Below are 26141 nucleotides of genomic sequence, written 5' to 3'. Positions count from 1 at the left end.
AGTTTATCAATAAAAAAAGGAAGGCTAGGGAAAATGTAGGCCCACTGAAGAATGAGGTGGGTGCCTTGGTGGTGGAAGACACAGAGAAGGCGGAGTTGCTGAATGCCTTCTTTGCTTCGGTCGTCACTGCCAAAGCTGCCCCTCATGAATCCCAGACCCTGGAGACAAGGGGGAAGGTCTGGAGAGAGGAAGACTTTCCCTCTCTTGGGGAGGACTGGGTTAGAGACCACTTGGCCAAACTAGACATACGTAAATCCATGGGCCCTGATGGGATGCACCCACGAGTGCTGAGAGAACTGGCAGATGTTATTGCTGAGCCACTCTCCGTCATTTTTGAGAGGTCTTGGAGAGCAGGTGAAGTGCCTGAGGACTGGAGGAAGGCAAATATCACACCAGTCTACAAAAAGGGCAAGAAGGAGGACCCAGGGAACTACAGGCCAATTAGTCTCACCTCTGTCCCTGGGAAAATAATGGAGCGACTCGTTCTAGATGTCATCTCCAAACACATTGAAGATCAAGAAGTTATTGGAAGTGGTCAACACGGATTTACCAAGGGTAAATCATGCTTGACGAATCTGATAGCCTTCTGTGGCATTGTAACTGGATGGCTGGATGAGGGGAGAGCAGCAGATGTCATCTACCTTGACTTCAGCAAGGCTTTTGACACTGTCTCCCATAATATCCTCATTAGAAAATTAAGGAAGTGTGGGCTAGATGAGAGGGCAGTGAGGTGGATTGAGAGCTGGCTGTGTGACAGAACTCAGAGGGTTGTAATTAATGGAGCAGGGTCAAGTTGGAGGCCTGTAACCAGCGGTGTCCCCCAGGGGTCAGTACTCGGCCCAGTCCTGTTCAACATATTCATCAATGACCTGGACAAGGGGACAGAGTGTATCCTCAGCAAGTTGGCTGATGATACCAAACTGGGAGGGCTGGCCGACGCTCCAGAGGGCTGTACCGCCATCCAGCGTGACCTGGACAGGCTGGAGAGCTGGGCAGAGAAGACCCTAATGAGGTTCAACAAGGGCAAATAAATGTAGGGTCCTGCACCTGGGGAGGAAGAATCCCAGGCACCAGTATAGGTTAGGGATGGATCTTCTGGAAAGCACTACTGAGAAGAAGGATCTGGGAGTCCTGGTGGATAGCAAACTTTCCATGAGCCAGCAATGTGCCCTTGTTGCCAAGAGGCCAATGGGATCCTGGGCTGCATAGGGAAGAGTGTGGCCAGTAGGTTGAGGGAGGTCATTCTCCCCCTCTACTCTGCACTGGTGAGGCCACAACTGGAATACTGTGTCCAGTTCTGGGCTTCCCAGTTCAAGAGAGACAGGGAGCTACTGGAAAGAGTCCAGCATAGGGCAACAAAGATGATTCAAGGATTGGAGCATCTCCCTTACGAGAAAAGGCTCAAAGAGCTGGGGCTCTTTAGTCTGGAGAAGAGAAGGCTGAGGGGAGACCTTATCTATGTTTACAAGTACCTAAAGGGTGGGTTGAAGGATGATGGAGCTGGACTCTTTTCAGTATTTTCCAGCAATAGGACAAGGGGCAACAGGCACAAGCTGGAACATGGGAAGTTCCATTTAAATATGAGGAGAAACTGCTTTATGGTGAGGGTGACAGAGCCCTGGAACAGGCTGCCCAGGGAGGTCGTGGAGTCCCCTTCTCTGGAGATTTTCATGACCCACCTTGATGCATTCCTGAGTGATGTGCTCTGGGCAATCCTGCTTTAGCAGAGGAGTTGGACTAGATGATCTCTAGAGGTCCCTTCCAACTCTGACAATTCTGTGATTCCGTGATTCTGTGAAATAGCAGTGGAAAACCTGCGCGTTGCTGGCAGATGCTGATGCAGATACTTCACATGGGAAGCAAAGTGATGATGAGCTACGGCGTTGCAGCAGAAAAACCCTAAACCTGAGACCTTTGGGGTTTGGGAGGCCTTTATTTTGCATTTTGTTGAGGAAATGGGAAAAATTATTGCTATTTCAGGCAGGATGGCTGCTGAGGCTCAGTCTGGGCAGCACTAGGTTTGAAGGCTCTCAGAGGAGAGCATGACTTGTACATGGCCCTGATGCTTGCCTTATGGTGGCATTTTTCCTCCCATGACTCTGGAGACCTGCCCATCAATCTTGCCTCAGTTTGTGTGGGTCCACTAGAGAGTAATGTTTTCTGAGGACAGGCAGCATAAATCTTGAGCTTGCTTTTAGTGCCAGTAGAACCTGCTTAATAGGTTTAAGTTTCTTGCAGTCTCCTGGCACTGTTAATGAGTTTCCAGGCCCCACAGAGGAGGAGAAGAACTGTATTTTCCTAATTGAGTTATCAGATTATTAGCAAAAATTCAAATAAAAGAGCTGCTTTGGTTGCAAGTGAAAAAAAGTGCTGCCTGGAGAGGCACTCTGTTGTGAGCACCACGTGACGGATAATGAAGGATCAGGCAAGGCCAAATAATTGTCAGGAAAAGAAGATAAAATGCAGCTGGGATCTGGCCTCCTCTGATTTCTGGCCTGAGGCTCTCCCATGAAGGATTTTTCTTCTTAATCGTATGAAGCTGTAGATCTTAGAAGCATTTATTGAGACACTTCATGAGTGTACCCTGCTGGTAGAAGAGCTCACAAAGAGTTAATGGATGATTAATTAGCTTTGAGGTCAATAATTAATCAACTGGTGTAGAATCCAACAGGTCAGAACTTGGCTTCTGATCTGTAAATACTGATGTGTGCACAGCTGAAGACCATCTTGTGCAGATATTATTTATTACTAGCCTCCAGCCCTTTGTGAACCGCTTCTTTGTGCAATTTTAATAAGAAAAGTGATCCAGCATTCATTGCTCAGATAACTGCCAGAGATTGTCACGGCTGTTAGTTGTGCTTAGGTAGCATTTTGACCTGTAAATCTAAAATAACTCTGCATGGGAAGGGAAGTGCAGCTCCTGTCCCATTTACAAGCGTGACACTGAGGAACAAAGGAGATGAAGACCTCCCTGGTGTCCCCATGCTGGTGGCAGTGCCTCAAGGCAGTCTGTGGAAATGGGAACAAGATATCTGTGGTGCTGACGGTTGTACAACTTGGTCATCAGCAAGAGGAGAAACCTTTTATCCAGGACCAAGTGAAACCTTTTATCCTGGACAAGGTGAAAGCTGCAAGGACGAGCACAGGATAAGCGAGAATTCTGATTATTCACTGATTAGCATTATTCCACTTTTTTCTTTATAGTGAGGGATCTCTGTACCAGCTTCACGGCCTTAGAGAAAAGCACTGGTATTCTGTCCCTGTGGTAAAACATGAGTGTTCCCTATTTCGGGCAGGTGCAAATGTTGCCTGCTTGTGGGAGGCTTTCTAAGTGCCCAGTTGTCCTTAGAGCATTTCTGTTTTCTCTGTGTGCCCCCCAGTCAGAGCTGGAGGCCATCAGGAGATGCATTGACCTGATTATTTCCTCTAGCAGTTGCTGCCCGGACATGACTGTTGTATTGCCTCTCCTTCCCACCACCCAGTGCGCTGGTGAGTCAGAGAGCTGGAAGGTTGTCCCATGGGGGATCCCACGTGGCAGAGTTTTGGGGGGTTGTTGTGCTTGGCAAAATGTGCCACCATCCCCATGTGGAGGATCCACCCTGCGGACACCCTGCCAGTTTACTGACCCCATCTGAGACAGGTCAGATCTGAGATGTTGAATGTTGTTTGGCTTATTGCTTGAAATACTGCTTGTGTTTTTACTGCAACAAGAAAAGGTTTAGAGTTGCATTAATATTTCAAAAATTGTAATAAACAGTTGGACTATTACAATTGGACAGGTTGTGTTGAATGGTTTCAAGTTCACTGGTTTTATTTTCAGGTTTTACTTCAAAGAATTATTGGTCTTTAATCTCTTAAATTAAGTGCCACCTTAAAAGATGTCATCATAAAAAGTCTCAGCAGAAAGAGGACCTCAACCTCAGATAAAGAGCACCTGCGTTCAAGAAGGAGCTGACCCTTGGGGAGTCTCTGGAGCCCTGAGAGCAGTTGGAGCAGCTCAGTGTGCATTAGCGTTTGTCTAGAGCAAAGAAGCAAAGACGGGAAGACAGTGCAGTTTGTTTCTGTGGTTACTCCAATTAATCAGTGGATAGAAAACCACAAGTTTCTCCTAAAAAGTTTCTGGGTCAAAAGCAGAGCAGGGGCAGACTTGCTGGAAGGTTTTTTTCTGTTCCCTTTGTCTTTGGCTTGTTGAACAACCTGTGATGCTACCTTGCACTTCCTGGCTGCAGGGTGCTGCTGTTCCCAGGTAGCCAGGTCTTCTCTTTGAAGCTTTTCCATTGAGGAAATGAGGCTGAAGTTAGGAAGTTCTTAGTCAGCCAAAGCCACCAGTGGGAAACCATAGCTACTGCGACCTCCACCAGTCCTTTCCGTTGTTTTTTTTAAGCATAGTGGGAAGGTTTCTAGAAGAGGTGAGACTTGAAAGGCAGCTCTTTCTCTAGGAGGAAAAAGAGCCAGGTGCTGAATCTGCTCTCCAAATGCAGGGAGCAAAGCCCTGTCATTTTGTGGTGGAGATTGTCTTCCCTGTTGTACCTCAGCTTGGAAGGAGCACTGGAGTCTCTGCATCATTTTTTGTTACCCCATCTACTATTTTTTGATGAAGGACAATTCAAACCTCATGCTGATTCCCACGTTTTTTGGGCCAACATCCTCCTGAGCACAGGGTCACCTGTAAAATCATCAGTCTGTGGCGACGGTAGGAGATGATACTATGTGTGCGACACCCTAAGCTGAGGAGTGCTCATTGCGAAGTGTTTGGAAACGATGTGTGTAGTAACATTTTTTCCATTGAGAATTTAAAGGTTTTGAATTACGAAGGAAAAAATAGCATGTCCATGGCTTTATAATGCCTTTTTTGCTAAGTAGGTTGGGTATGAGAGAGAAGTTGGGATTTTTATGTACAGGTGTAGGCTTTTAGAAGAGTGTAGCTGAGTGACTCATGCATGTTCAACCCAACTCAGAAATTAGGACACTTTTATGCAAGGCATGTTAACGTCTCTTAAAAATGCTACAGCTATAAGAAGTGCCTTATTGGCATCCATCTGGGTTCTTGCAGAGACAGTGCTTAGAGTGGGTAATGGCACCATGTGTGGATTATATATGTGGATTATATATCTCACCATGACCCAAAGGAATCTGGAGCTCCCAATCTGGAAGATAATTTTGTGCCTTGAGACTACTGCAAGAGCTTTTAATAGCTTATGGTGCTACAGGAAAGCAGCCTGGTGGGAAAGTGATTTGAAGAATGTAAGCAGAACATCACCCACCTTATTTTCCTCTGAGTTTTAAGAAGAGCCTGCTTATCAGTTCCACTTCTGCAGTGGTGGAGCCATGTCAACTGGAATTGCTCTTAAGATTTAGCCGTGGAAGAATGCATAATTTTTGCTCTGAGTTGCAACTAAAATGAAGCGATATGTAAAGCCTCAGTCATATTCTTTTTTTGTTATCTGTTATCAAAACTGTTACCAGTTTTGTGTGAAAAAATACTACCTAAAGGGAGTCATCAACATATGGTATCATAGCTCCATTTCCACGGTGGACCCATCTCTGTACCAGGGTGTTGCTCACAGCATCCAAACCCTGGGGAGCTTCTGCTCTCTCACTAGAGAAACTCTGAGCTGCTTTTTTCAGCAGCCTAAAGTGAAGAAACTAGTAGTTAACTGCTACTAAAAGACATGGGACCAGCCTCTCCCTTGTCTGAACACACCACTGGTGAGAAGGTGGTGACTGACATGGGCAGAGTGGCTGGGAATGCCATTCTACCAGATGGTGGTTGTGAGCAGCAGAAAGAATGGCAAAAAATCCATATTTTGGTGATTGAAGTAATTTGGTGTCTGAAAAATCCAGATTCTCGTGATGAAAACAGGCTTTTCTGAGCCCCCTGTGGTGTCTTCTTGCAGATGGCTGCTTCATCAGCCCTGGTAGTGGGGAGCACTGGTGCCAGTGCTCCATTTCTAGCAAGAGGACCATGATGCATGGCTGTCGGGGTTGGTATTCAGGCAGTAACCTCTTCCGATTTCCAGACTTTGATTTCAGTAAGAGACTGAATGAAGTACATGAAGACACTAACTTCTGAACTGTCCAAGTCTGTTTAAAGGGTGACCTGGAGTTTTAGGCAGCAATTCTGTCTTGGTGGGACCTGGGGCTTGGAAACCTTTCCAGGTTATGCATGCCTGGGTGTCATAATTAACATTACTGAATGAATGCAAATGCAAAATCCATCCCTCTTTGCATACAGGCAAAAGCGTGCCCAGAAGGGGTGGAGCGCACCAGCCCGGTGCTGGCTGCCACCCCTCAGCTGTTGCCCCCAGGCTCGGTTCCTGGTAGCCAGATGTGCTCTCTACCCTGATCCTCCAAAGGGACAGGCTCTGCAGGCTCCTTGGCTTTCTGCCGAGCTGCTCCTGCTCTGGCGCAGGCTCATCCTGTGCCCACCCGCGCTGGGGTATGCAGGGTGCCGCTGCCAGGAGTGGTGGGAGGGGGGCTGGGGCATTGGTTTCCACACCTGGGTGGTTCCACGTCCTCCTTCAGGACAGCGCTGTGGGAGTTCCCAAACCCCGAGCTGGGGCAGGCTGGAAGCCAGTCTGCCCTCACCTCAAGCAGCCTGTGCAGCCTGGATGTGGTGCCGGTAGGCCACAGGACAAGTCTGCTGGCAGCGATGCTCACCTGCCCCATCCACTGCCACCCTGAGCATCCGTCTGGGGGCTTTGGCTCCTGCATCCCCCTTCGCCTCCCCGTTCCTCTCGCTGCCCGTTTAGGAGCCCTGCCCTCAGGAGGAACCGCACAGTGGGTGGACAAAAATAGCTCCTGCAGAAGCTATTGAAATGTCAAGAGCGAGCAGGCAAAGCATGATCACGGTGATGACAATCCAGTGCTGCATGTGCAGTTGGGGCCCATGCCCTCTGCGGTGGCAGGGGATGTGGCACATTCTGAGGGCTTGTTAAAATGGCATTAGAGCATTGCTTGGAGCAAGCACCAGGAAGGTGCTACATACAAGCTGCTGCAAAGCTGTCACCCTTGCTGGCAGAGGAAGGGCCACGGCTGTGAGCTGTGTCCTCCCCTCCTGTGCCACCCAGCCTTGCACTACTGTGGTAAGTCAAAAGCAGGAAAGGCTGAAATCCTCTCATGCCAAAGGAGTTGGTCAAGTGATGTGTCCTCCATGAAGGAGATGAGGCCACAATTGGTGGAGGTTCCTGCCATCCCAAGTGCAAATTTGTTGGTTAGTTTGGTCAAGAGCATGTGAGATTTGGATCAGAGAAGACTTTTTGAGGACACAGATCTTCATTATCAAGTGGACCATGTCCGGTGATGGCTAGTGTCTGGTCATCAGGAGAATTTTGGAGACAATTATTAGTTACTGAGATGGAATCATAGAATTGTCTAGGTTGGAAGGGACCTTTCAGATCATCGAGTCCAATCATCAGTCTAACACTGACAAAAATCACCACTAACCCATGTCCCTCAGCACCGCGTTTACCCGTCTTTTAAATACCTCCAGGGATGACAATTCCACCACTTCCCTGGGCAGCCTGTTCCAATGTTTGATAACCCTTTTGGGGGAGAAATTTTTCCTAATATCCAATCTAAACCTCCGCTGGCACTACTTGACGTCATTTCCTCTTGTTCTATCAAGTATATCCCTCCCTGACCATTGCACAGGTGTCATATCTTCTGCAATGCAGCATTTGAGTGCAATCCCTGTCCCAGCACCAGGCTGGCAGTCCTGTGGCCTGCCTGAGGCTGCTGTGGGAAATCCTAACCATCCTTTGACCCCAGAAGGAGAGGACTGAACAGGGGATTAATTATCCACAGTCTGCAAGAAGCTGGCAAGCCAAGCATTACTGGACACCAACTACCTCTAGAAAATCGGATTAGCTAGATCTTTTGTGAGATTAGGTAGTGCTCAGACTGCTGTTTGTGTGGGCATCATTTCCATGGGCCAGAACCCGCCTGCAGTGATCAGGCGGCATCTCTTGGGTGAAATCCTGTTTTCTGGCCTCTGTGGCACATCCTTGTCTGGGACGTGGAAGCACTGTTGGGACATGGGGTCAATGCTGTGTTCAGAGGTAGGGTCACAGCCCCCTTCTGCCTGCACTGCCCATCCTCAGCACGGTGCTGTGTTGAGCTCAGGGAGGCAGTTGTCTACCTGAGTCCTGCTCAGATTTGCTGTTTCCAAGAAAAAAATGCCTTTGATTCACGCACGTGTTGTCCTGCCATCAGCTGCTGCCTTCCTTGCTGACTCTCATGTAACCTCCTCCCAGTGTACAAGTGCATACAAGGTTCTGGAGTTGTATTTGGCCATTAGATTATTGCTCTCCATGGGAACCAGCTGAGATTTGTTCTTTTTCAGTATCTCTGTAATTGATTTTTAGCCTGGTTTTGTCATTAATCAAGTGTGTCTTTAAATCAGATAGGTGAAGCAAGCACAGCTCTTCTGTGCCCCCTCTGTGAGGTGGTGAGTGGATTTTCCTCCAGCTTGTAACCTCTTAATGAAAATACTGAATTGAACTTGACCCAGGATTGACCCCTGCATGGGACTCATTCATCATTTTTCCCCAATCTGGCTCTGAATCTTTAATCATCTGGTCCCCGTGTCCAGCCTGGTGGCGCGTGTGTGATACACCCTTACGTCTCTGCCTAGCCCCCAGCTGCTGCAAACTGCAGGAAAACCAAAGATACACTCTCCTTGCTGCTTTTCCTTTGTTGCACATTTTGCTTTGATTAAAACCTTCACCTATCCTGGTGAATTTTGCTTCTGAGCTTTGTTAGATCAGCAGCAGTGCCTTTTTCACACCTGCAATAGCTGGAGGTTTCTGTTGTCATTCCTGAGCATCACCTGTGCGTATTAAAACTGTTATTCACTAAGAGTTAGAGGTGGGCTTTGCACTCTTGGAGGAAAACGTTGCTGGCCCTGTGAGAGCGGCTGCAGAACTGCATGTGTGTCTTGGTGCAAAGTGTGGGCAAGGGCTGTGTGTTTTGTGCATGAAGCAGCCCCATATCTGCATGTGAGTGCTTTGGGTTTGGACCAAGGGGCCAGAAATGTTGGGCAAGATAACTTGGGAAAAGGAAGTTGATGGGGAAAAGCCTCTGTCTATCAGGCTTTGGTGAGGAGGTGAGTGTACAGGGTGGGGGACGCAGCCACATCTTAGGACCAAGGATGCCCACAGACCTTTAGAAAATGCCCCCAGTATGAGATTTCCCCAAGGTTCCCCCCGCAGGGAATGCAAAACCTGCTGTCTAAAAGGTAGAAATACTGCCCTGCAGGGAGAGGGACATCCTTTTCAGGCAAGCGGGGGAGGAGAAGGTCTCCCATGGCTGTCAGGTTGCTGAGGTCCTGGGGAGGGTGAGCCTTGGGCAATGCTCTTGCATGAGGACCTTCTTCTGCCAGACGCATGGGGTTGCCCAGCTGCCTGGCAGCAGGGAGGTGCAGCAGGGCCTGGGGGTGCCTGCAGACAGCTTTGCTTGTGCAGTAGCTAAATTTTAAAGAGATTTTTTTTTAAGTATGCAAATGATTAGGCAGGTAGTGGTGGTTGACCAGCCAGCTGCCAACAGCAGATGCTTGGGGCAAAGTGTGAAGGCTGGCAGAGCAGAGACTTCTGTTGGGCTTGGTAATTAGCTAAGAGTGAGCAGCGCTGTGAATGAAGAAGGCAAATCCTGGCAAAGAAAGGAATGTGGAGAGTGAAGTGGCAGGGGAGGGTGAATTCCAGCACACAGAGAGGGAAAGGCTGGGGAAGCCATAATTAAGGGAGATGGATGGCGGGAGCAAGACGAGCCCAAAATAGTGGAGGGGGGAGGGCTTTGGAGGAGGCTGCTGAGATGTGGAGCCAGGAGGGAAGGGGTGAGCCATTGACGCGGGGGAAGCGTGGGGGCTACTGTGAGACAGTACACAAAAATATTTCCTATGCAAGAGCTGAGGAGGGGGAATGAGTACTTGGCAGTTGGTCAGTGCAGTCCCAGACCTGCATCCCTCCTATTTCCCCCTCCTTTCTGTTCCATCTGAACGCATCCCTGCATTGTTTTCCAGTATTTTTGTAGGGTGTGTGTTATTTTCTGTTTGTTCAATCTGTGTTTTTTCATCTTCCTCGTTAAAGACAAGTTGGTTTTCCTCCTTTCCTACCAGTATTCCCTGTATCTCCATTTTTATTTTGAGCATTTAAGGGTAACCTGCTGTTCCCTGAGGGGCACTGAGCAAGGACAATGCAGGAAATTTGGAGTAGTGAAGCAGGGAGCAAGCAAGGTTTGCTGGTCACGGTGGTCCCCTTGCTTTTGGGATTGCCTGTTCCCCCCTCATCAGAGAGGAGATTTTCCGCTCTGATGAATTAAGGAGCGCCATGGAAAAGGCAGCTGGTGACATGCCGGTGACGCTGGTGGCTGACGTCGCACTGGGGAGGAGTGGGAGGCGGAGGCTGGAGCGAGCGTGCCGGGAAGCACGTCGGCACTGCCTGCCATGGCACGCAGCTCCTGGCGCTGCCTGCGGCTGCCGGGGCCCTGCTGGCACTGCCAGTGAGGGCAGGAGGAGGCTGGGACGAGCTCACAAGCAGCAGCGCCTGGAGGGTTGCAGGGGCTGGTCAGTGGGGAGATGCTGGGGAGTGCTGGGTGGTGCTGGCAGGACCCGTCAGAGGCTGCCAATGTGTGCTCGCCTTGCATGGGGAGGGAGGTCTCCAGCCAGCCAAGGGTGTGATTTTGTGCTCCTGAGCCGGACTAGGGGGGAAGTTCCTGATCAGGAACAATTTGTTTCTGATTTCTGTAAATGCACAAACAAACAAAAGAGCTCGGCGGTGAGGCAGCCTTGTGATGGGGCTCATGGAAGAGGGCTCAGCCCCGGTATGTGCGTCTGACGTGAAGGCATGGAGCTGGCTTGCTTTTATGTCTGGAGACATGGGTGCAGGCGAGGATGGATGGACCAAACCAAAGCTTGCCCCAGCAGTGGCCTTGGGGGCCTGGGTGACACCAGCCTCAGTGAATGAAGCCTGTTCCCGAAGTCGGCGAGAGCTGGCTTTGCCCTGGAGGGTCTTCAGAAGGGGCTTGGCAGAGCCAGCAGCCACAGGGGCTCTGCAGCATGTGACAGCACTGTCCCTGCCAGGGGCCTAGTAAGGTTTAGGGAAGAAATGTTGTACCGTGAGGGTGGTGACACCCTGCCCAGGCTGCTCCATCCCTGGAGGTGTTCAAGGCCAGGTTGGATGGAGCTTTGAGCAACCTGGTCTAGTGGGGAATGTCCCAAATGGGGTTGGACCAGTTCATCTTTGAAAGTCCCTTCCAACCAAACCACTCTTGTCAGTCCATGATCCTATGAAAAAGATACTTGTGTAAGTGCTCAGTCCTGTGAGGTACATTTTTTTCCCTTCTGACATTTCCTATCCTTTTGCTGCTGCCTCTTTAGTAGCACTCTATGATCAGGGCTGCTGCTAAAGCCTCGTGATGACCAAAGCCCATTTCTCTTTTTTTTATTAAATGCATTATGGTGATTGCTCGTGGGCTGCTATTTACGGAGATGCAGTGGGCTGCTATGCAGCAGGTGGGTCTTAGGGACCTTCCCAGCCCTCCTGTGCCTAAAGCCATCTGCTCTGACACCCGACAGAGCTGCAGGTTGCAGTGACTGGTTTACCTGAACAGGGTGTTGCCCTAGCAAACCTTCTGGTGGGGAGCTATCAGATGGCCACTGCCCTGCTCCGTGCCCAGTGTGGGGTGAATGGGGAGAGTCAGGGTGGAGGGGACTGGGACCCACAACAGCAGAACAGCCAGCCAGGCTGCCTGGGAATGGGCCATGAGCAACACAGTTTTTCATGGTCCATTTGGATCTCCCAAATTTACAGAGCAACGTGCTCTGTAAATTAAACTTTATGACCTCATTCAGAAAGAAAGCAAACAAGACAAACAGGGGCTCAATACCCTTTGCACAGACTAGTCTAATGTGAATTCACTAATCCATCACTTAATTCATGAGGTTTCTAACTCAAAAGTTCTCTAATTCATAACTTCAAACTTATAACTTGCAACTTGTAACTCATGCATCTATGAGTAAAACAGTTACCTAGCAGAGGGTGAGAGTGCTCGTCCTCCCTCCTCCATCACAGTGTGGGTGTCCCCTATATCACACTGGGAAGCAGGAAAGCCTCAGCAGTCCGGCTGCTGTTGGATCCACTTTAGAAACGTCCTTGGGTAAGCTGGCGTGGTTATACCTTCCAGCTTGGAAGTTTGATCTATACCTTTTCCATGAGTTAGTGGATTCTGAAGAAACTGCCAGACAACCAACACGCAAGGATGATGGCTGCAGGAGACATCCAGCTGCAGGTGGCAGCGGCTGCAGAATGACCTTTAGCCCTTTCCAGCCACCGTGTCCTGCCTAGGTGTTGTCCTTGGTTGGACCTAATGGTGCTGGTCCCAGCATATTAGCCAGAATCTGAGCAGGGGTTGAGTGAGCAGTCACACAGTTCCCTGCACTTCGGTCCATGTTTGAAAATATAAATCAGGCCATATATTTAAAGGAAAAAAATGCTGGATTGGGCAGCAGAGGTGTCTGAACTCTCCAGTGGGTGCTTTCTGGGGCTTTATTTTGCACATGCTACTTTGGGTACCAAGTAACAGTGTCTTGAAGAGCACTCCCTTGCAGTTGAAGCTCCAGGTGGTAGGACTTCTTCAGGTCATTTTTTTCCACCAGTGCTAGAAAAAGATTTCTTTGTAGCTAGAGGTAATACTTGGTCTTTATAATGGAAATGTGCGACTCTAAAAATAACCTTTCCACAATTCCCTGGCTGGCTGCCTTTCTGCACGAAGCTCTGTTTCTCTTTGTCCAAATGGGGTCACCATATGTGATCTGCATCACCTTGTGCAGGACGTGAAGGACTTCCCTCCTCCTGTGGACCCAGTCCCTCAATAGGCCCTGCTTCTTCGCCCTTTGTTCTGCTGAGTGGCCAGGGCACTCTTGGCACAGTTTGGACTCACTCTTTCATCCTGAACAATTTAAATATGGCGTTCAGGGTACATCTGCTTTTGGGAAGATCCATGGTGTGTCCTGGATCAAATAACTGCTGGACTCATGATGGGTCATGCAGAAGTGGGCTGTGTTGGTGAACTTGTGGGACTTTCTCCATGGGAGCCCTCTGCTCCCAGCAAAGCTGTCCGTGCCCCTGCCCAAGGGGATTGGTTCACCAGACAGGCCAGGGGAGGTGTCCAGTATGTGTCATGATGTAGGCTTGTGTTAGGTGGTAGATATCTTGCAGAAAACGAGCTTTGAGACACACTCTTTTCTGTCGGGTCTCACATCCAGTTTCTCACAGCTTGTGGCATGTGTGGTCATGCTGTCCTGTGGAGTGCCATCTGAGGTGGCCCGGGATGGCTGGTGGCCCTCCAGAGCTCTGCCTCCTACTTTAGGCTTTGGGGTTTGGAGAGATCCAAAACTATTTTTTTTATTATTATTATTTTTTTTACCTCAGTCTGATGCACCTGGCATTTCATTCAGCCTTCTAGAAAAGGGTCAGATAAATGAGTGATATTCCTGGCCCAGGGAAAAAGCAGTGTTGGATGGGGTGCTAAGGGTGGTGGAGAGCATGTCCGGGTCAGCGTTCATCGCAGCTTGCTTGAGGGTGGCTCAGAGCCAACCTCCTGAAGGAGGTGAGGATAAAAAGGAAAGGATGGGTGAAGATGCTTTAGTGTACGGCTAGAGCGCTAGGAATAAAGTTACCAAGGCATGTGAATCTCATGAAGTTCAGCCAGGCCAAGTGCAAGGTCCTGCACCTGGGTGAGGGCAATCCCCAGTACCAGTGCAGACTGAGGGAGGCAGGAAGGAATGGAGGGAGGAAGGGGGGAGAGAGGGAGGCAGGGATGGATGGATGGATGGATGGATGGATGGATGGAGAGCACACAGTGAAGAAGGACTTGGGGATACTGGTGGGTGACAAATGGGACATGAGCTGGCAATGTGTGCTTGCAGCCCAGAAAGCCAAGCATCTCCTGGGCTCCATCCCCAGCAGCGTGGCCAGCAGGACAACGGAGGGGATGCTCCCCCTCTGCTCCGCTCTCCTCACACCCCCTGGAGCACTGCCTCCAGCTCCGGCGTCCCCACCACAAGGCAGACATGGACCTGGTAGAGCCGCTCCACAGGAGGCCACCAACATGGTCCGAGGGCTGGGACACCTCTGCTGTGGACAAAGGCTGAGAGAGTTGGGGTTGTGCAGCCGGGAGAAGAGACGGCTCCGGAGAGACCTTCCTGCGGCCGCTCAGTACTTAAAGGGGCTTATAGGAAAGAGGGAGAGAGACTTTTGACCAGGGCCTGCAGTGACAGGACAAGGGGCAGCGGTTTTAAACTGAACGAGGGTGGGCTTAGGTTGGACATTGGGAAGAAATGTTGTACCCTGAGGGTGGTGAGACCCTGGCCCAGGTTGCCCAGAGAAGCTGTGGCTGCCCCATCCCTGGAGGGGTTCAAGGCCAGGCTGGATGAGGCTTTGAGCAACCTGGTCTGGTGGGAGGTGTCCCTGCCCAGGGCAGGGGGTTGGACTCTATGGTCTCTGAAGGTCCTTTCCAACACAAACTATGGAGTGCCTCTCCTATGAGGATAGGCTGAGAGAGTTGGGGGTGTTCAGCCTGGAGAACAGAAGGCTACGGGGAGATCTTATTATGGCCTTCCAGTACCTGAAGGGGGCTACAGGAGAGATGGGGAGGGACTCTTGATCAGGGAGTGTAGTGATAGGATGAGGGGTAATGGTTTTAAATTGAAAGAGGGGAGATTTAGATGAGATCTCAGGAAGAAATTCTTTGCTGTGATGGTGGTGAGACCCTGGCCCAGGTTGCCCAGAGAAGCTGTGGCTGCCCCATCCCTGGAGGGGTTCAAGGCCAGGCTGGATGAGGCTTTGAGCAACCTGGTCTGGTGGGAGGTGTCCCTGCCCATGGAAGGGGGTTGGAACGAGATCATCTTAAGGTCCCTTCCAGCTCTAACCATTCTGTGATTGTATGATCCTATGATTAAAGCATAGGACAAAAAGGAATTTTTTCATTTTTTCAGACATCTTTGTTACAAGACCAGTTAATAAACCAGAGAATTGCAATTGCTCGTTTGTGATCCCAAATTTAGCCTAGTTTGTGTTACTCAGACCCAGAGGAAAGATTTGCATTTCTGGAGTGCGAAGTATCTTCGTCACAACCTGAGGGGATGACCCCCAGTGCAGCAGCGATGCTCGTGGTCAGGTCTCAGCGCTGGGGCTCCCCGGGCGTCAGCACAACGGATTGGAGCTTGGTAGAAATGAGAAGCAAATCTTCCCGTCATGCAGACATTCTGTACTCCTACCGAAGAGCCTCCCTCTGTTTTTGTCTCAGCAAAGGGGAACCAAGTACAAGATGAAAAGTGAGAAGCTTTGGTGCAGACGATCATGACCTGCTCCTTTATATCATGTGCGCACAGAATAAGTTTAAAGCACTATGTTCTCACCGCGTCCTTTTGCGTTTCTTACCGCTTTTCTGTAACTCCTACTTTTGGACTTTTATTTGCCATTGATTTACTTTCTTCTCCATTTTCCCATACATGGTGGGGATGAGGAGAATATTTTCCCACCCTCTCCCAGTGGTACACAAACTGGAGCTCGGTGTTTCAGGGAGCTGGAAAATCCAGCAAGCATCAGCTGAAGGACGGTCTGAATATTTTGTGACGTGCTTAAATAAGAGTAGATACCTCTCAGCCGTTTTGGTGAATTAATAACAGGAAAAGGGAGAATAATGCAGAAAGGACAGAAACATATGGGAAAGGCTTTTTTGAATGTTTGAGAAAACACATGATGTATCTTAAGATGATTAAATTCTTACATTCCAACAGTAATTCAGGTTGTTTCTAAACAGTCAGTACCAAAAATAGACACTGCTGGATCCAGTCTACCTGAAGTTATCGATCAGGAAGTTTTCCAAGAGCTGAATAAGATCGTGCCTCTGCCATTAGTGTTGATTTCCAATAATTCTCTGCATCCCTGGTGGGCATCAGGAGCTTGGGAGGTAACACAGCGTCAATTTTTTAAAGAAAGAGAGAGGGAATGAGCTGGGTAATTATTGACTGATTAACCCAACCTTGCTTCTGGGCAAAATAATGGAGTATTTGAAGTGGAATTGAATCAAGAGAATTAAATGAGGGTAAGACAATTAATGTAAAAATAGATCTAAGCAGATTTAGTTGGTACCTCTGCCCGCTGCGTGCCCGTGGGAGGGCTGGGCTAGCTCTGCTCCCCGTGAGCCCCGGCACTGCCGTTCCCCCGCGCCCCACGGCTCCCAGGCCTAGTCTGTGGCCCTGAGCAGGACAGCAGTGGGCAGCAAAGGGACAGGGCACAGCTCGCAAAGGCGTTTAGTGTCACCCTGGAGCAAACAAGGGGTGGATGGAGAGGCTCAGAGGAGAGCCATGAGCAGGACAGGGCACTGGGAAGAAAATGGGAGGAGGCTGTGGAAAGGGAAGGAGTGGTTTGCTCGTCAGCCAGGTAATTGCTTCCAGAGAGGTGGGTGCCCCAAAACTTTGCGGGTGATGCTGTAAAAGAGCAAGGGTTGGAGATCTCTGACGTTTGCCGCTGGTGGGAGCAGCCATCCAAAGCTGTTTGTTCACATAAATGTTGCTGTCTTAACTGGGTGCCCGTTGTGGAGGCAGCTCTGTCGTGGGCCGGGATGAGTCCCCAGGGCCATGCAGCACCCACCAGATAGCTCCTGTGCAACGCTACTGTGCTTTCATCAGGCCCGTTGCCTTCTTTGAGATGCGTTTTAGTGGGACCTCATTGCTGTACAGAGCTGTGCTCTTCAGCTTGCATTGTCACTCAGGGTACATAATTATTGCTGAAAAATTAATTAAAACATGTCCTAAACTCCTCCCTTTTTTGAGCTACTGATACTTGCTGTTTCCTGTCAGCTCAGCGACCTCCTGCTTCTGAACAGCGGCTCTGGTGGAGCTGGAAGCCAGAGTACCTTCATGGGACGGGGTGGGCTGGGGATGCCGGAGGCAAGCTCTGGGTCCCACTAGGTTTGCTGCTGAATGCAGACCATTTTTTCCGTGGCTGTCATGGCCAATGGCCCCACGAGCGCTGCAGGCAGGTCAGACGGCAGATATTGGGAACCCTGTTGTTGTGTGAGTTGGATTTGAGTTCACATGAACGTCCAGGCGGAGTTACAGCGTTTGTATGGCTCCCCTTCATCCCTACCTCTTCATCACCAGCTGCAAACTCTTGTTTTAGTGTAATTGAAATGAAATCCCAACACTTTCTCCAAAAAAAGAGAAAATGGAGTGAGGCACTACGCTGCACTGTCTGTCCCCTCTGCCTTTTGCACAGGTTCATCACCAAACCAAAATACTTTGTCGCGAGCTAACTTTGATCCCGTCCTTTGTGCTGCTGGATTGTAAGTAACCAACAAGCATGACTGCAGGAGAAGCAGATGCATAGCACTGCTCTCCCGTCATCCTGAGATTTGGCTCCCAGGGGGTTCTCCAGCTCCAAGGCCAGGCTGGAGCGACAGGAGCAGGCAGAGGAGGATGGCAGCAGGATGAGAACACCCCAGGGGGTAGCTCAGCTATCGGCCAGCTCAGCGACAGGCTGTGAAAGGGCTTGGCACACTGGACTTCTGGGTGCGAGGCTGCCCATGGCCACTCCATTGTTTTAAGCCCAGTTGGTGCAAAACTCCCAGTTCCCAGCCAGTGGACTGGGATCCACACTTCTCAGTGACTGCATCTCAGCGCCTTTGCCTGGCTGGACCACCAGCCTGTGAGGAGCATGCTGGGCTTCCAGGATGTGTGAAACAGGACCCATCACCACTAATATAAAAGGGTATTTTATAAGTGCAGTCCCACTGATTACCAATAACCAGCTTTTAATTACCTATTAATATGTAATAGAAACATCAGTTAAAGATCTCACTTCTGGGTTTTTTTTTGTGACTTAAAAAGACAAAAACTACAATTTTTAATCTGTTGAGGATCACCTCAAACACAGCCAGATGGTACAGACAAGGTGTTTTGGGGAGCGCCTTTAGTCCCAGGGGTTCTGTAAGAGCTTATCAGACCCTTCCGCGCACCATCTCTGTTTTGCTCCTGTGTAGAAGCCTTATGGCATTTTGCACTGACATTGGACCCTGGCAGCATCTCTTCCTGCTGCTTCTTGAGCAGGATCCATCACTCGTGACATGCTGGAAGTTAAAAATCCCAGGGCTGTTGCACCCTCACGGTGGTAATGAATGTCTCCCATGCCCTCGCTCCTGGCAAAGGCAGATGGACAAGGTCACCCTGTCCTATTTCTGCAGCTCAGCAAGCAGCTGGAGCTCCTTGTGTTGCTTCTGTGTGGAAAGGACAATCCTGGCTCTGCTCGGGGTGGTGTTTGCGCAGCTCTCTCCTGCCCACCCCTCTTGTGTGTTCCCTCATTCTGTCATACCTGCTGTGATTGGTTGTATTGATCAGAGTTGGGAAAAATTCTAGAAAATTAAGAAGGGGTTGAGTCAGCATCTTGCAAACCGAGTGTTTTACTTAGCTTGAATAAACAAATTGCAGTGTCAGACTTAGAAACTGTTTCCAAGAAGGAACATCAGCCTGTGGGAACTGAAGGACTACATAGAGGTCATTGGTTCCTCAAATCTTTCTGGCAAATGAGACTTCATCTGGAAAGTCCTTCTCTGCAGAACTGCTCTCCATCCATCCATCCATCCATCCATCCATCCATCCCTCCATCCATCCCTCCCACAGTATGTGCTGGTACTGGGGGGTTGTCTGACCTGGGTGCACAACCTTGTGCTTGGCCTGGTTGAACTTCACAAGGTTCACATGGACCCACTCCTCCAGCCTGTCCAGATTCCTCTTGATGCCACCCCTTCCCTCCAGTGTATTGACTGCCCCACTCAGCTTGGTGTCACCTGCAAACTTGCTGAGGGTGCACTTGATCCTACTGTCTGTGTCGTTGATGGAGATGTGAAATAGTATTTGTCCCAGCACAGACCCTTGAGGGATACCACTCATTACAGGTTTCCACTTGGACATTGAGCTACTGAATGCAATAATTAGAATGTGGCCATCCACCCAATTTCTTTTCCATCTATAGTCCATCCACTAAACCCGTAGGTCTCCAAATAAGAGGCAAGAAATTTGTGGGGGACCGGGTCAAAGGCCTTACAGATGTCCAGATAGATGACTTCTGTAGCTCTTCCTTTGTTCACTGATGCGGCCCCTCCATCGTAGAAGACCACAGGCTTAGTCAGGCACGATTTGCCCTTGGTGATGCCATGTTGGCTGTGTCTCATCACCTCCCTGTCACCCATATGTTTCAACATGTCTTCCAGGAGGATCTGCTCCATGATCTTACTAGGCATGGAGGTAAGGCTAACTTGTCAGTAGTTACCAGCCTGGGGCTGGAACAGCCTTTCTAGCCAATCTCTTCCCTGGTGGTTTTTAAAACAGGATTCATTTTTATTACTTTAGCTCCATGAAACACTATGGAAAGTGTTTCAATCAACTCCATAGGTTGATTGAAGGACGCCTTACGGTGTGCTCCCAGAGACTGGATAGCTCCTAGGGCTGCCAGGTCTGTGCTTCCTCTTTGCATTCACCTTTAAAAAATACCCTACATTTTGTAAATATATGTGCGAAGATAAACAGGCACAACAATGGTAACCTGCAAGAGACAGAAGAAAAGTTTTAAGGCAAAAAAAGGTTTATTTTTTTAAATTTCCTTGGGGGAATTATAATCAGGATCCTTCTTTAATTTTTTTTTGAAAAAGCTAAGTCTTTGCCAAAAAGATTGTTTTTCCCAGCTTTGTCAGGGAACTCAGTTATGAGTTAGTTTGAAATTGTACTTTTCTTGATTATGTTGGTTGCTTGTTGTCAGTAAAGAATTGCAGGTCACAAAGAGGTGAAGGTTTACTAATCAGAATAATAAGTGAGTGAGGAGGCTTCAACGGCTGAGAACCGTATCGTGTGTATCAGCACGCTGAGGCATGCTGTGGCGGGTGGGTGTCAGTGAACTCTGAAGGGTGGACTTCTGGTACCTGCTGCTGCTGCCGCCTTCCTCGCTGCTGTGCAGTTTGGAGGCTTTTTCCCTCCTCCTGTATTGGTGATGGTGAATGGCAATGATGAATGTTGGGCTGCAGGCAGGAGTCCCCCCACCCCAAGGAGCATCCTGCATGGCAGCTCTGGGCACCATCTCGACCATGGACCAAAGCCTCTTCTCCCCTCCCAGCAGGGCCTGGGGACACGGCCCCACAGTGCTGGTGGCCATGGGGGCATCCCTGCTCCCCTGCTGTGCACAGAGCCGGCAGGAACAGAGCAGATGTCCCAGGTCAGCTGTGGGACGCAGGGAGTCCGGCCCATCCTCTTAAATATCACATCTTGCCCCTTAGCGCTGTGCTACTTACCGGGGTGACTCCAGCCATAGCGGTGGTGAAGTTGTGGTACTTCGGCTTCCTGTTGCTGAATTTTACTTGCCTTGAGCAGTTAAATAGATTTGAGTGAGTCACTTAAACAGACGCCATGGATATGAAAATAATTGTCTGGGAAGCCTATGCCTGCCAGGTCGCCAAGTAATCCTCGTACGTCCAAAGCCAACCAGAAGGAGTGTTTTCTCCCCACTGCTCAGTTGGAAATATTTGGAGAGAAGGCAGCCTATCTCCCCATCCCGTATCCCCTCTATCCATCTGCACGGTCCTGTGCCCTTCCTGCACTCACCCATGCTCACCACTTGCCCTGTGTGTCCTCAGTAATAGCACCACTGCAGCGTATACCCCAGCCCGAATTGACAGGGAGAAGGGAAAGTACGTAGCAGTGAGTTGCATGAAATTGTTTCATAGGATCAAAAGTGGATACAAGTGGGAAGGGACCTTGGAGGTCACTGGTCCAGTACCCTCCAGCAGGTGCATTAGATCAGTTTGCTCAGGACCTCACCCAGCCATATGCTCAATATCCTTAAGGATGGACATCCCACCGCCTCTCTGGGTTCACTGTTTATCGCCTTCATGATGACAATTTTTTTCCTAATATCTAATTTGAATTTTGCTTGTCCCAGCTTGTCCATCACTGCTTGTCCTGTCCCTGTGCACCTCCAAGCTTCAGCAAGAAGCTGAAGGTGACCTGCAACAACCAGCAAGAAGTCGTGCTCCAGCTTCTCTCCACCCTCCTGCTGGGTAGTCATAGGTAGCACTAGGAACCCCCTTTGCTTTCCTCTTCCCAGGTGAACAAGCCCAGCTCTTGGCCTGTCCCCATGTTCGTGGCAGCCTATTGTCCCCTGCCACTCCTGGGTCTTTGTCTGCTTCCCCATCAGCTGGCCCAGCCTGTTCGGGTGCAGGGGGTTACTCAGCCCAGCCTGGTTTGTTTCCTTATTCAATACAAGGTCTTTCAAGAATGGGGAAAAAAAGTAATTAGTCACTTAAATGAGAATTCAAACTCAAAATGTCCTCTTCCTTTCCCTGCATTTGTGCTTATTCTCTAGCAAATCCATAATTGTACCACTTCTCCAGTTGAGACCACTGTGTTGGCTTGCTCAGAAATACCGGGAGCCTGGGGTGAGGGTATTCACAGACGTGCTCATTTTCTCCTTTTCCCAATAGTGCCGAAGCTCTTACCTCTGAGTCAGAAATGTGTACAACTGTCAATAGGATGTGACCTTCCCCCACCACATTCCCATCATCATGTTTTTCTAATTATGCCTGTGACTGCCAGCTGGGAGTGTACAACATCAGAGCTACCACAGCCATCGAAATGACTCAGTTAACGTGCCTAGAGTCTATTAAACAAAGTTTTATTTAATTAAGTAAGTCTTGATCTCATCAAAATCAAGAGGGACCATTAGGGTGGCAGCATTGCATTTCCAAGAAATCATATTTGAATGGCAGGTGGTTTGTACTTTCTTTAGTATCTGGATCTTGAGACCTTGCAACATGCTGGTCTCACTGCTGAGTTTTGGCATTGGCCAGTTCCACAGTTGGGGCACAGTTGTATCCCTGGCAAGTCAGCTGGGCTGCGACAAGCCCGTAGGTGAGCACAGGGCCTTTCGTACCACCCATCTTTTTTTGCAGGTGCACAGCATGAAGGTCTGTGCAGGCTGAGCGCAGTTGGGTACCTGCGTGCTGGGTGTGGGTGCTGTGCCCCCGGCTCCAGCCCTGCTGCTGAGTGCGGGGAGTCCGGCAGCACAGCGTGGCGAGGGACATGCCTGCACATCTCGGTTCCTTCGAGGACACTGGGTTCTGGGAGAGGAACCTGGCTGAGATCACACACTCACAGAGTGGTTTGGGTTGGAAGGGATCTTCAAAGATGATCCAGTCCAACCCCCTGCCCTGGACAGGGACACCTCCCACCAGATCAGGTTGCTCAAAGCCCCGTCCAACCTGGCCTTGAACCCCTCCAGGGATGGGGCTGAGAGTCCCCTCAGGAGAGATGCTGAGAGTCACTGACGGGCTCCATGCTCTGCAGGGCTCTTCTCCCGGTGGGAGCTGTGTACAGGTCATGCAGGCGTGCCTGGGATGCCTGTGGGGACAGGGAGGAAGGGACTTGCACTTGTTTTTATTTGCAAGTGCTGTACCCCTACCTGTTGAAATACAAGAACTGCTTTACATCCTCCCACCAGTGCCAGGCTGCTCCAAGTCATTCCTGAGACATGGGCTCTGGGACTGGGGGGGTTTCTGGCCCCTTCAACCCTTACTTTTCTGGAAAAAGCAGCAAATTCAAGCTGGGGAGTGTACACATAACACACTCTGGCTGTTAGTCAGGGGGTGCCGGTGGAAGGCGTGACCTTTCCTAATGCCCTGGGGTGGGCTGGCTGGTGTGGCAGGAGCCTGGGGAGATCAGCCCTTGGTGAGCATAAGATTTTTGGTATCTGGCAGTGGTTTTTCTCTCTATTACAGGAACCAACACTGTGGGTTATGTATCCCATCCCTCCCACTTTCTGCAGAGACCTGGCTATGAGGCAGGTTAGGGCTGTGGGCGCAGGAGGTCCTGCAGAACGGCTCCTCAGCTTCCTGCTTCCCAACCAGCAGCAGCATCATTTCCAGGCTCTGGACTGTGAGGAGAGTCCAACGGGGTGTGTGGGGTGGAAGCGCTCCCAGTCTGGAGATGGGAGTGCTCGCAGCTCTGTTCTCCACATGCTATGGGGCCAGGCAGCAGATTTTCATGGTGTCACCAACACATCTGTGTTTGCTCTTTTCTTTCTCTCCAGAAACAAAGGAGGAGCTGGAAGAGCTGATGTCTGACATAAAGAAGACAGCGAACAAAGTGCGCTCCAAGCTAAAGAGTGAGTATTTGCCTGGGATGCTGCTGTGGGGCTCTGCCCGCTGCGCTCCTGCCCTGCAGCCCCAGGCAGCAGGTACCGTGGCTCCCATGTGAGGCTGGGGATGCAGCAGGCAGGGAGCATTGCTGCCCTGGGTCCTGCTTCATGCCCCAATTGCTCAGTGCTTCCCACTCACCCCCCATGACCAGAAATGCTGTGGGGCCCTGGCTGTCATCCCAACCCTGTACCAGCGTGTCTGAGTTGGATCAAGACAGTTCTGGGGTGGTTTGCTCTAGGAGCAAAGGGCAGGTTACCTATGCATAGCCCGGCCCCATCTGTGCATCCTCTGGCATCCTGAGCTGGCACTGGGAGGGGTCGCAGAGGTGGGGTAAGGGACAGACAGAAGTGGCATCTGCAATTGCTTTGCAGGGATCACCTGGGAATGGGCATCACCTTCCCTCCTCCTAGCATCCTCTAGCTGCTTTTATTTGCCCTTTGTGAATTTACCCCCTTGTACCCCATTCCCAATGGAGGTGAGGGAACGGGGCCATGAGAACCTGATGGGCTGCAAGCAAGTCTCATGCCACTAGCGCTGGCAGGTGTTGGACTCTCCCGGTGAGCCCTGGCTCTGAGCAAAGCCATGGCATGGCCAAAGGTTGGGTAGCCAGGGCTGAGTGGTTGAAGAGGTGCTGCTGTGGGCCTTGCAAGCCTCCAAGAAGAGGTGAGCCAGGTTGGCACAGGCAGCCTAGGCAGGTGCAGCACCAAGGTGTTGATCCAGAGAGCCATGGTCCCTCTTCCCTGTGTGGCTCCAGCTGGGCTGGGTGGTGCTCCCGGCTCTCCAGCAGTGTGCTAGCACGAGACATGCTGCGCCAGGGATCCTGCTTCTCGCTGCCTGCATTCTGCTCCCACCAGACTGGTCTTGTCTTCCTTTGCTTTTCCATCCCCAGTATAGGCTGCACCGCTGGTGGCTCTGCCCAAGGCAGTGGTGCCTCCTGCCCGTCCCGGTTACACTGGCAGGATGGGCAGGAGGTACCACTGCCCTGGACATGGTTCTGTGGGGCAGACAGTGGGGAAGAAAGGGGCCATTGGGCTTGGGAAGGTTATCCTGTCTCATCAGCACACCCCATTGTCTTGGTGTGCCTCTGTCTTAGACAGTGCAGGGACAGAGTAAGGCCAATGTGACTATTGGTTTCCACCATTGGAAGAGTCATTCAATCTCTTTGACAAATGGGGAGTGAGAACAACATGACTGTCAGGCTGCCAATGGCTGAGTTATGCTAGAGCATTCAGACAAGCCCAAAAGCCCAAGATTGGACCCCAGGGATTCAGGAGGTCAGTGAGAGCAGCAGCATCTTGAGGCAGGAGGCAGATCACCCCAGCACAGCTCAGATCGGCCTGCAGAGGTCTTGGCCTTCAGCATGGGATTTGGTTGAGCTATTTGCAAGAGATTTAGCCATGTCTGAAGGGTGGGAGAGGAGCTGGTGCTTCCCCCATGGTAGCAGTGTTCTCCCTAATCCCAGGGTTTTCTGGGAGCTCCACAGTCGTGGAGGACTTAGATATGGTGGTAGCTGTTGGTCGGATTTGTCACTAGTGGCATGACCATGTCCTGTGTGTGCACCAGAAGACTTGTAGCTCCATTGTCCCCTTGCTGTCCTCTGTCCTCCTGATATGTGATCTCAGCTATACCCGAAGGAGAGCTAGGAGCCAGCTAACCTGATTCATAAACCGTGGACCCTTCCCACAGACCAAAGCCCCCGGCCATACTGGGATCCCTGGTGTCCAGGTGGGGACAGGGTGTAGCCTGTGCAAAACAAAAATTCTTTTCCATAGGTTCTTTGTTCTGTATTTCTTAAGGGGCTCTAAAAGCCTGAAGGTTTGCAGGACAGGCTCCAATTACTGTCTTCTTCTTCAAGAAAAGACTCACCGGTATCATATTTACCTGGAGCAGTAGATTGTTAGTCTTTGTGCTTTAACCCAAACCGCCTCATGGCCAGTATGATCAGTGAAAGAAAACAGTCAGGACTGATCAAAAACACCATCTGCTGACAATGGATTGACTTCTTTAGGACAGACATTGCTCATGCAGTGGCTAGTTCTAATTACCAGCTTCTTGGGAAAATGTGATTTTATTAATTATCATAAATGCACAATGTTTGCCAATACTGTTCCTTGGGAACAGGGAGTGATTTATGACAAGTGTGGAGGAAGACCAGTTGCTGATGAAATATGCTGGGCAGGCAGCAGGGAGTGCGCTCACAGGCAGGGGGGTGCACAGGAGAAAATCCGTGGCCGTCTGGCTGTTTTGGACAGGGTCTTTCTGGTCAGCTCTGGATACAGATGCTTGTTCCAGGAGAGAGTAGGAGGGAGTGCAGAATTTATGCTGATGTTCTCCAGCACTTCCCCGAAGCATGCCGTGCTGTTGGACACCCTCTGCCAGCACCATGAAGGGTTCCCCAGGCCCACGGTCTTCCTTACAGCACTGCTGCTCTCTGCAGGGCGGTACTGTGGGGACACCCGTGCTAACCAGCACGCAGCAGAAACACAGGTGCCCAATATGGCAGCGGTGTCCTGTGCTCTGCCCTGCTGCACTGGGTTGTAATTGGGAGCCACTGGGTAGCTCCAGGGAATGGGGAACCCCTGCTGCAGGAGGAACCTGCCCCATGCTGAGCTCATGGGACCTGCTCCAGCGTGGAAGGTGCTGGGGACAGCCAATCTTGGAGAGCTGTGGGACATCTGCATTGGGAATGAAGTCATCAGCCAAACTCAAGGGATGCCACCAACTCACACCTGGTGGTCTACATGGAAACATGTATCTCTGCACACTTGGGCCAGCCTGCTGATGGGAGCTTTCTTCCAGGCTTTTTAAGTCCCTGAATTTAAGTTAATTCAAAAATTGGCGTGTCCTGAGCCAGCCTTGAGGAGCAGATTTGCACTGCCTTGCTCTGTGCCAGACCTCCT

At 50.4% G+C, this 26141-nt stretch overlaps 1 protein-coding gene across 2 annotated transcripts in view; it reads left to right on the top strand.

Annotated features, from left to right (window-relative positions):
• STX1A (syntaxin 1A) overlaps positions 1 to 26141 on the top strand; it is a 76374-nt gene that overhangs the window by 23361 nt on the left and 26872 nt on the right. For both annotated transcript variants that reach the window (XM_074160798.1, XM_074160797.1), the window contains exon 3: positions 23133 to 23207. In XM_074160798.1, coding sequence (XP_074016899.1) covers positions 23133 to 23207 — 75 coding nt within the window. The remainder of the gene's footprint in view (positions 1 to 23132; positions 23208 to 26141) is intronic.

The sequence above is a fragment of the Numenius arquata genome, chromosome 18 (assembly GCF_964106895.1).
Source record: "Numenius arquata chromosome 18, bNumArq3.hap1.1, whole genome shotgun sequence".
NCBI classification, from domain to species: domain Eukaryota; kingdom Metazoa; phylum Chordata; class Aves; order Charadriiformes; family Scolopacidae; genus Numenius; species Numenius arquata.
The sequence above is the reverse complement of the archived record's forward strand: the minus strand, read 5'-3'. Positions and strand labels throughout refer to the sequence as shown.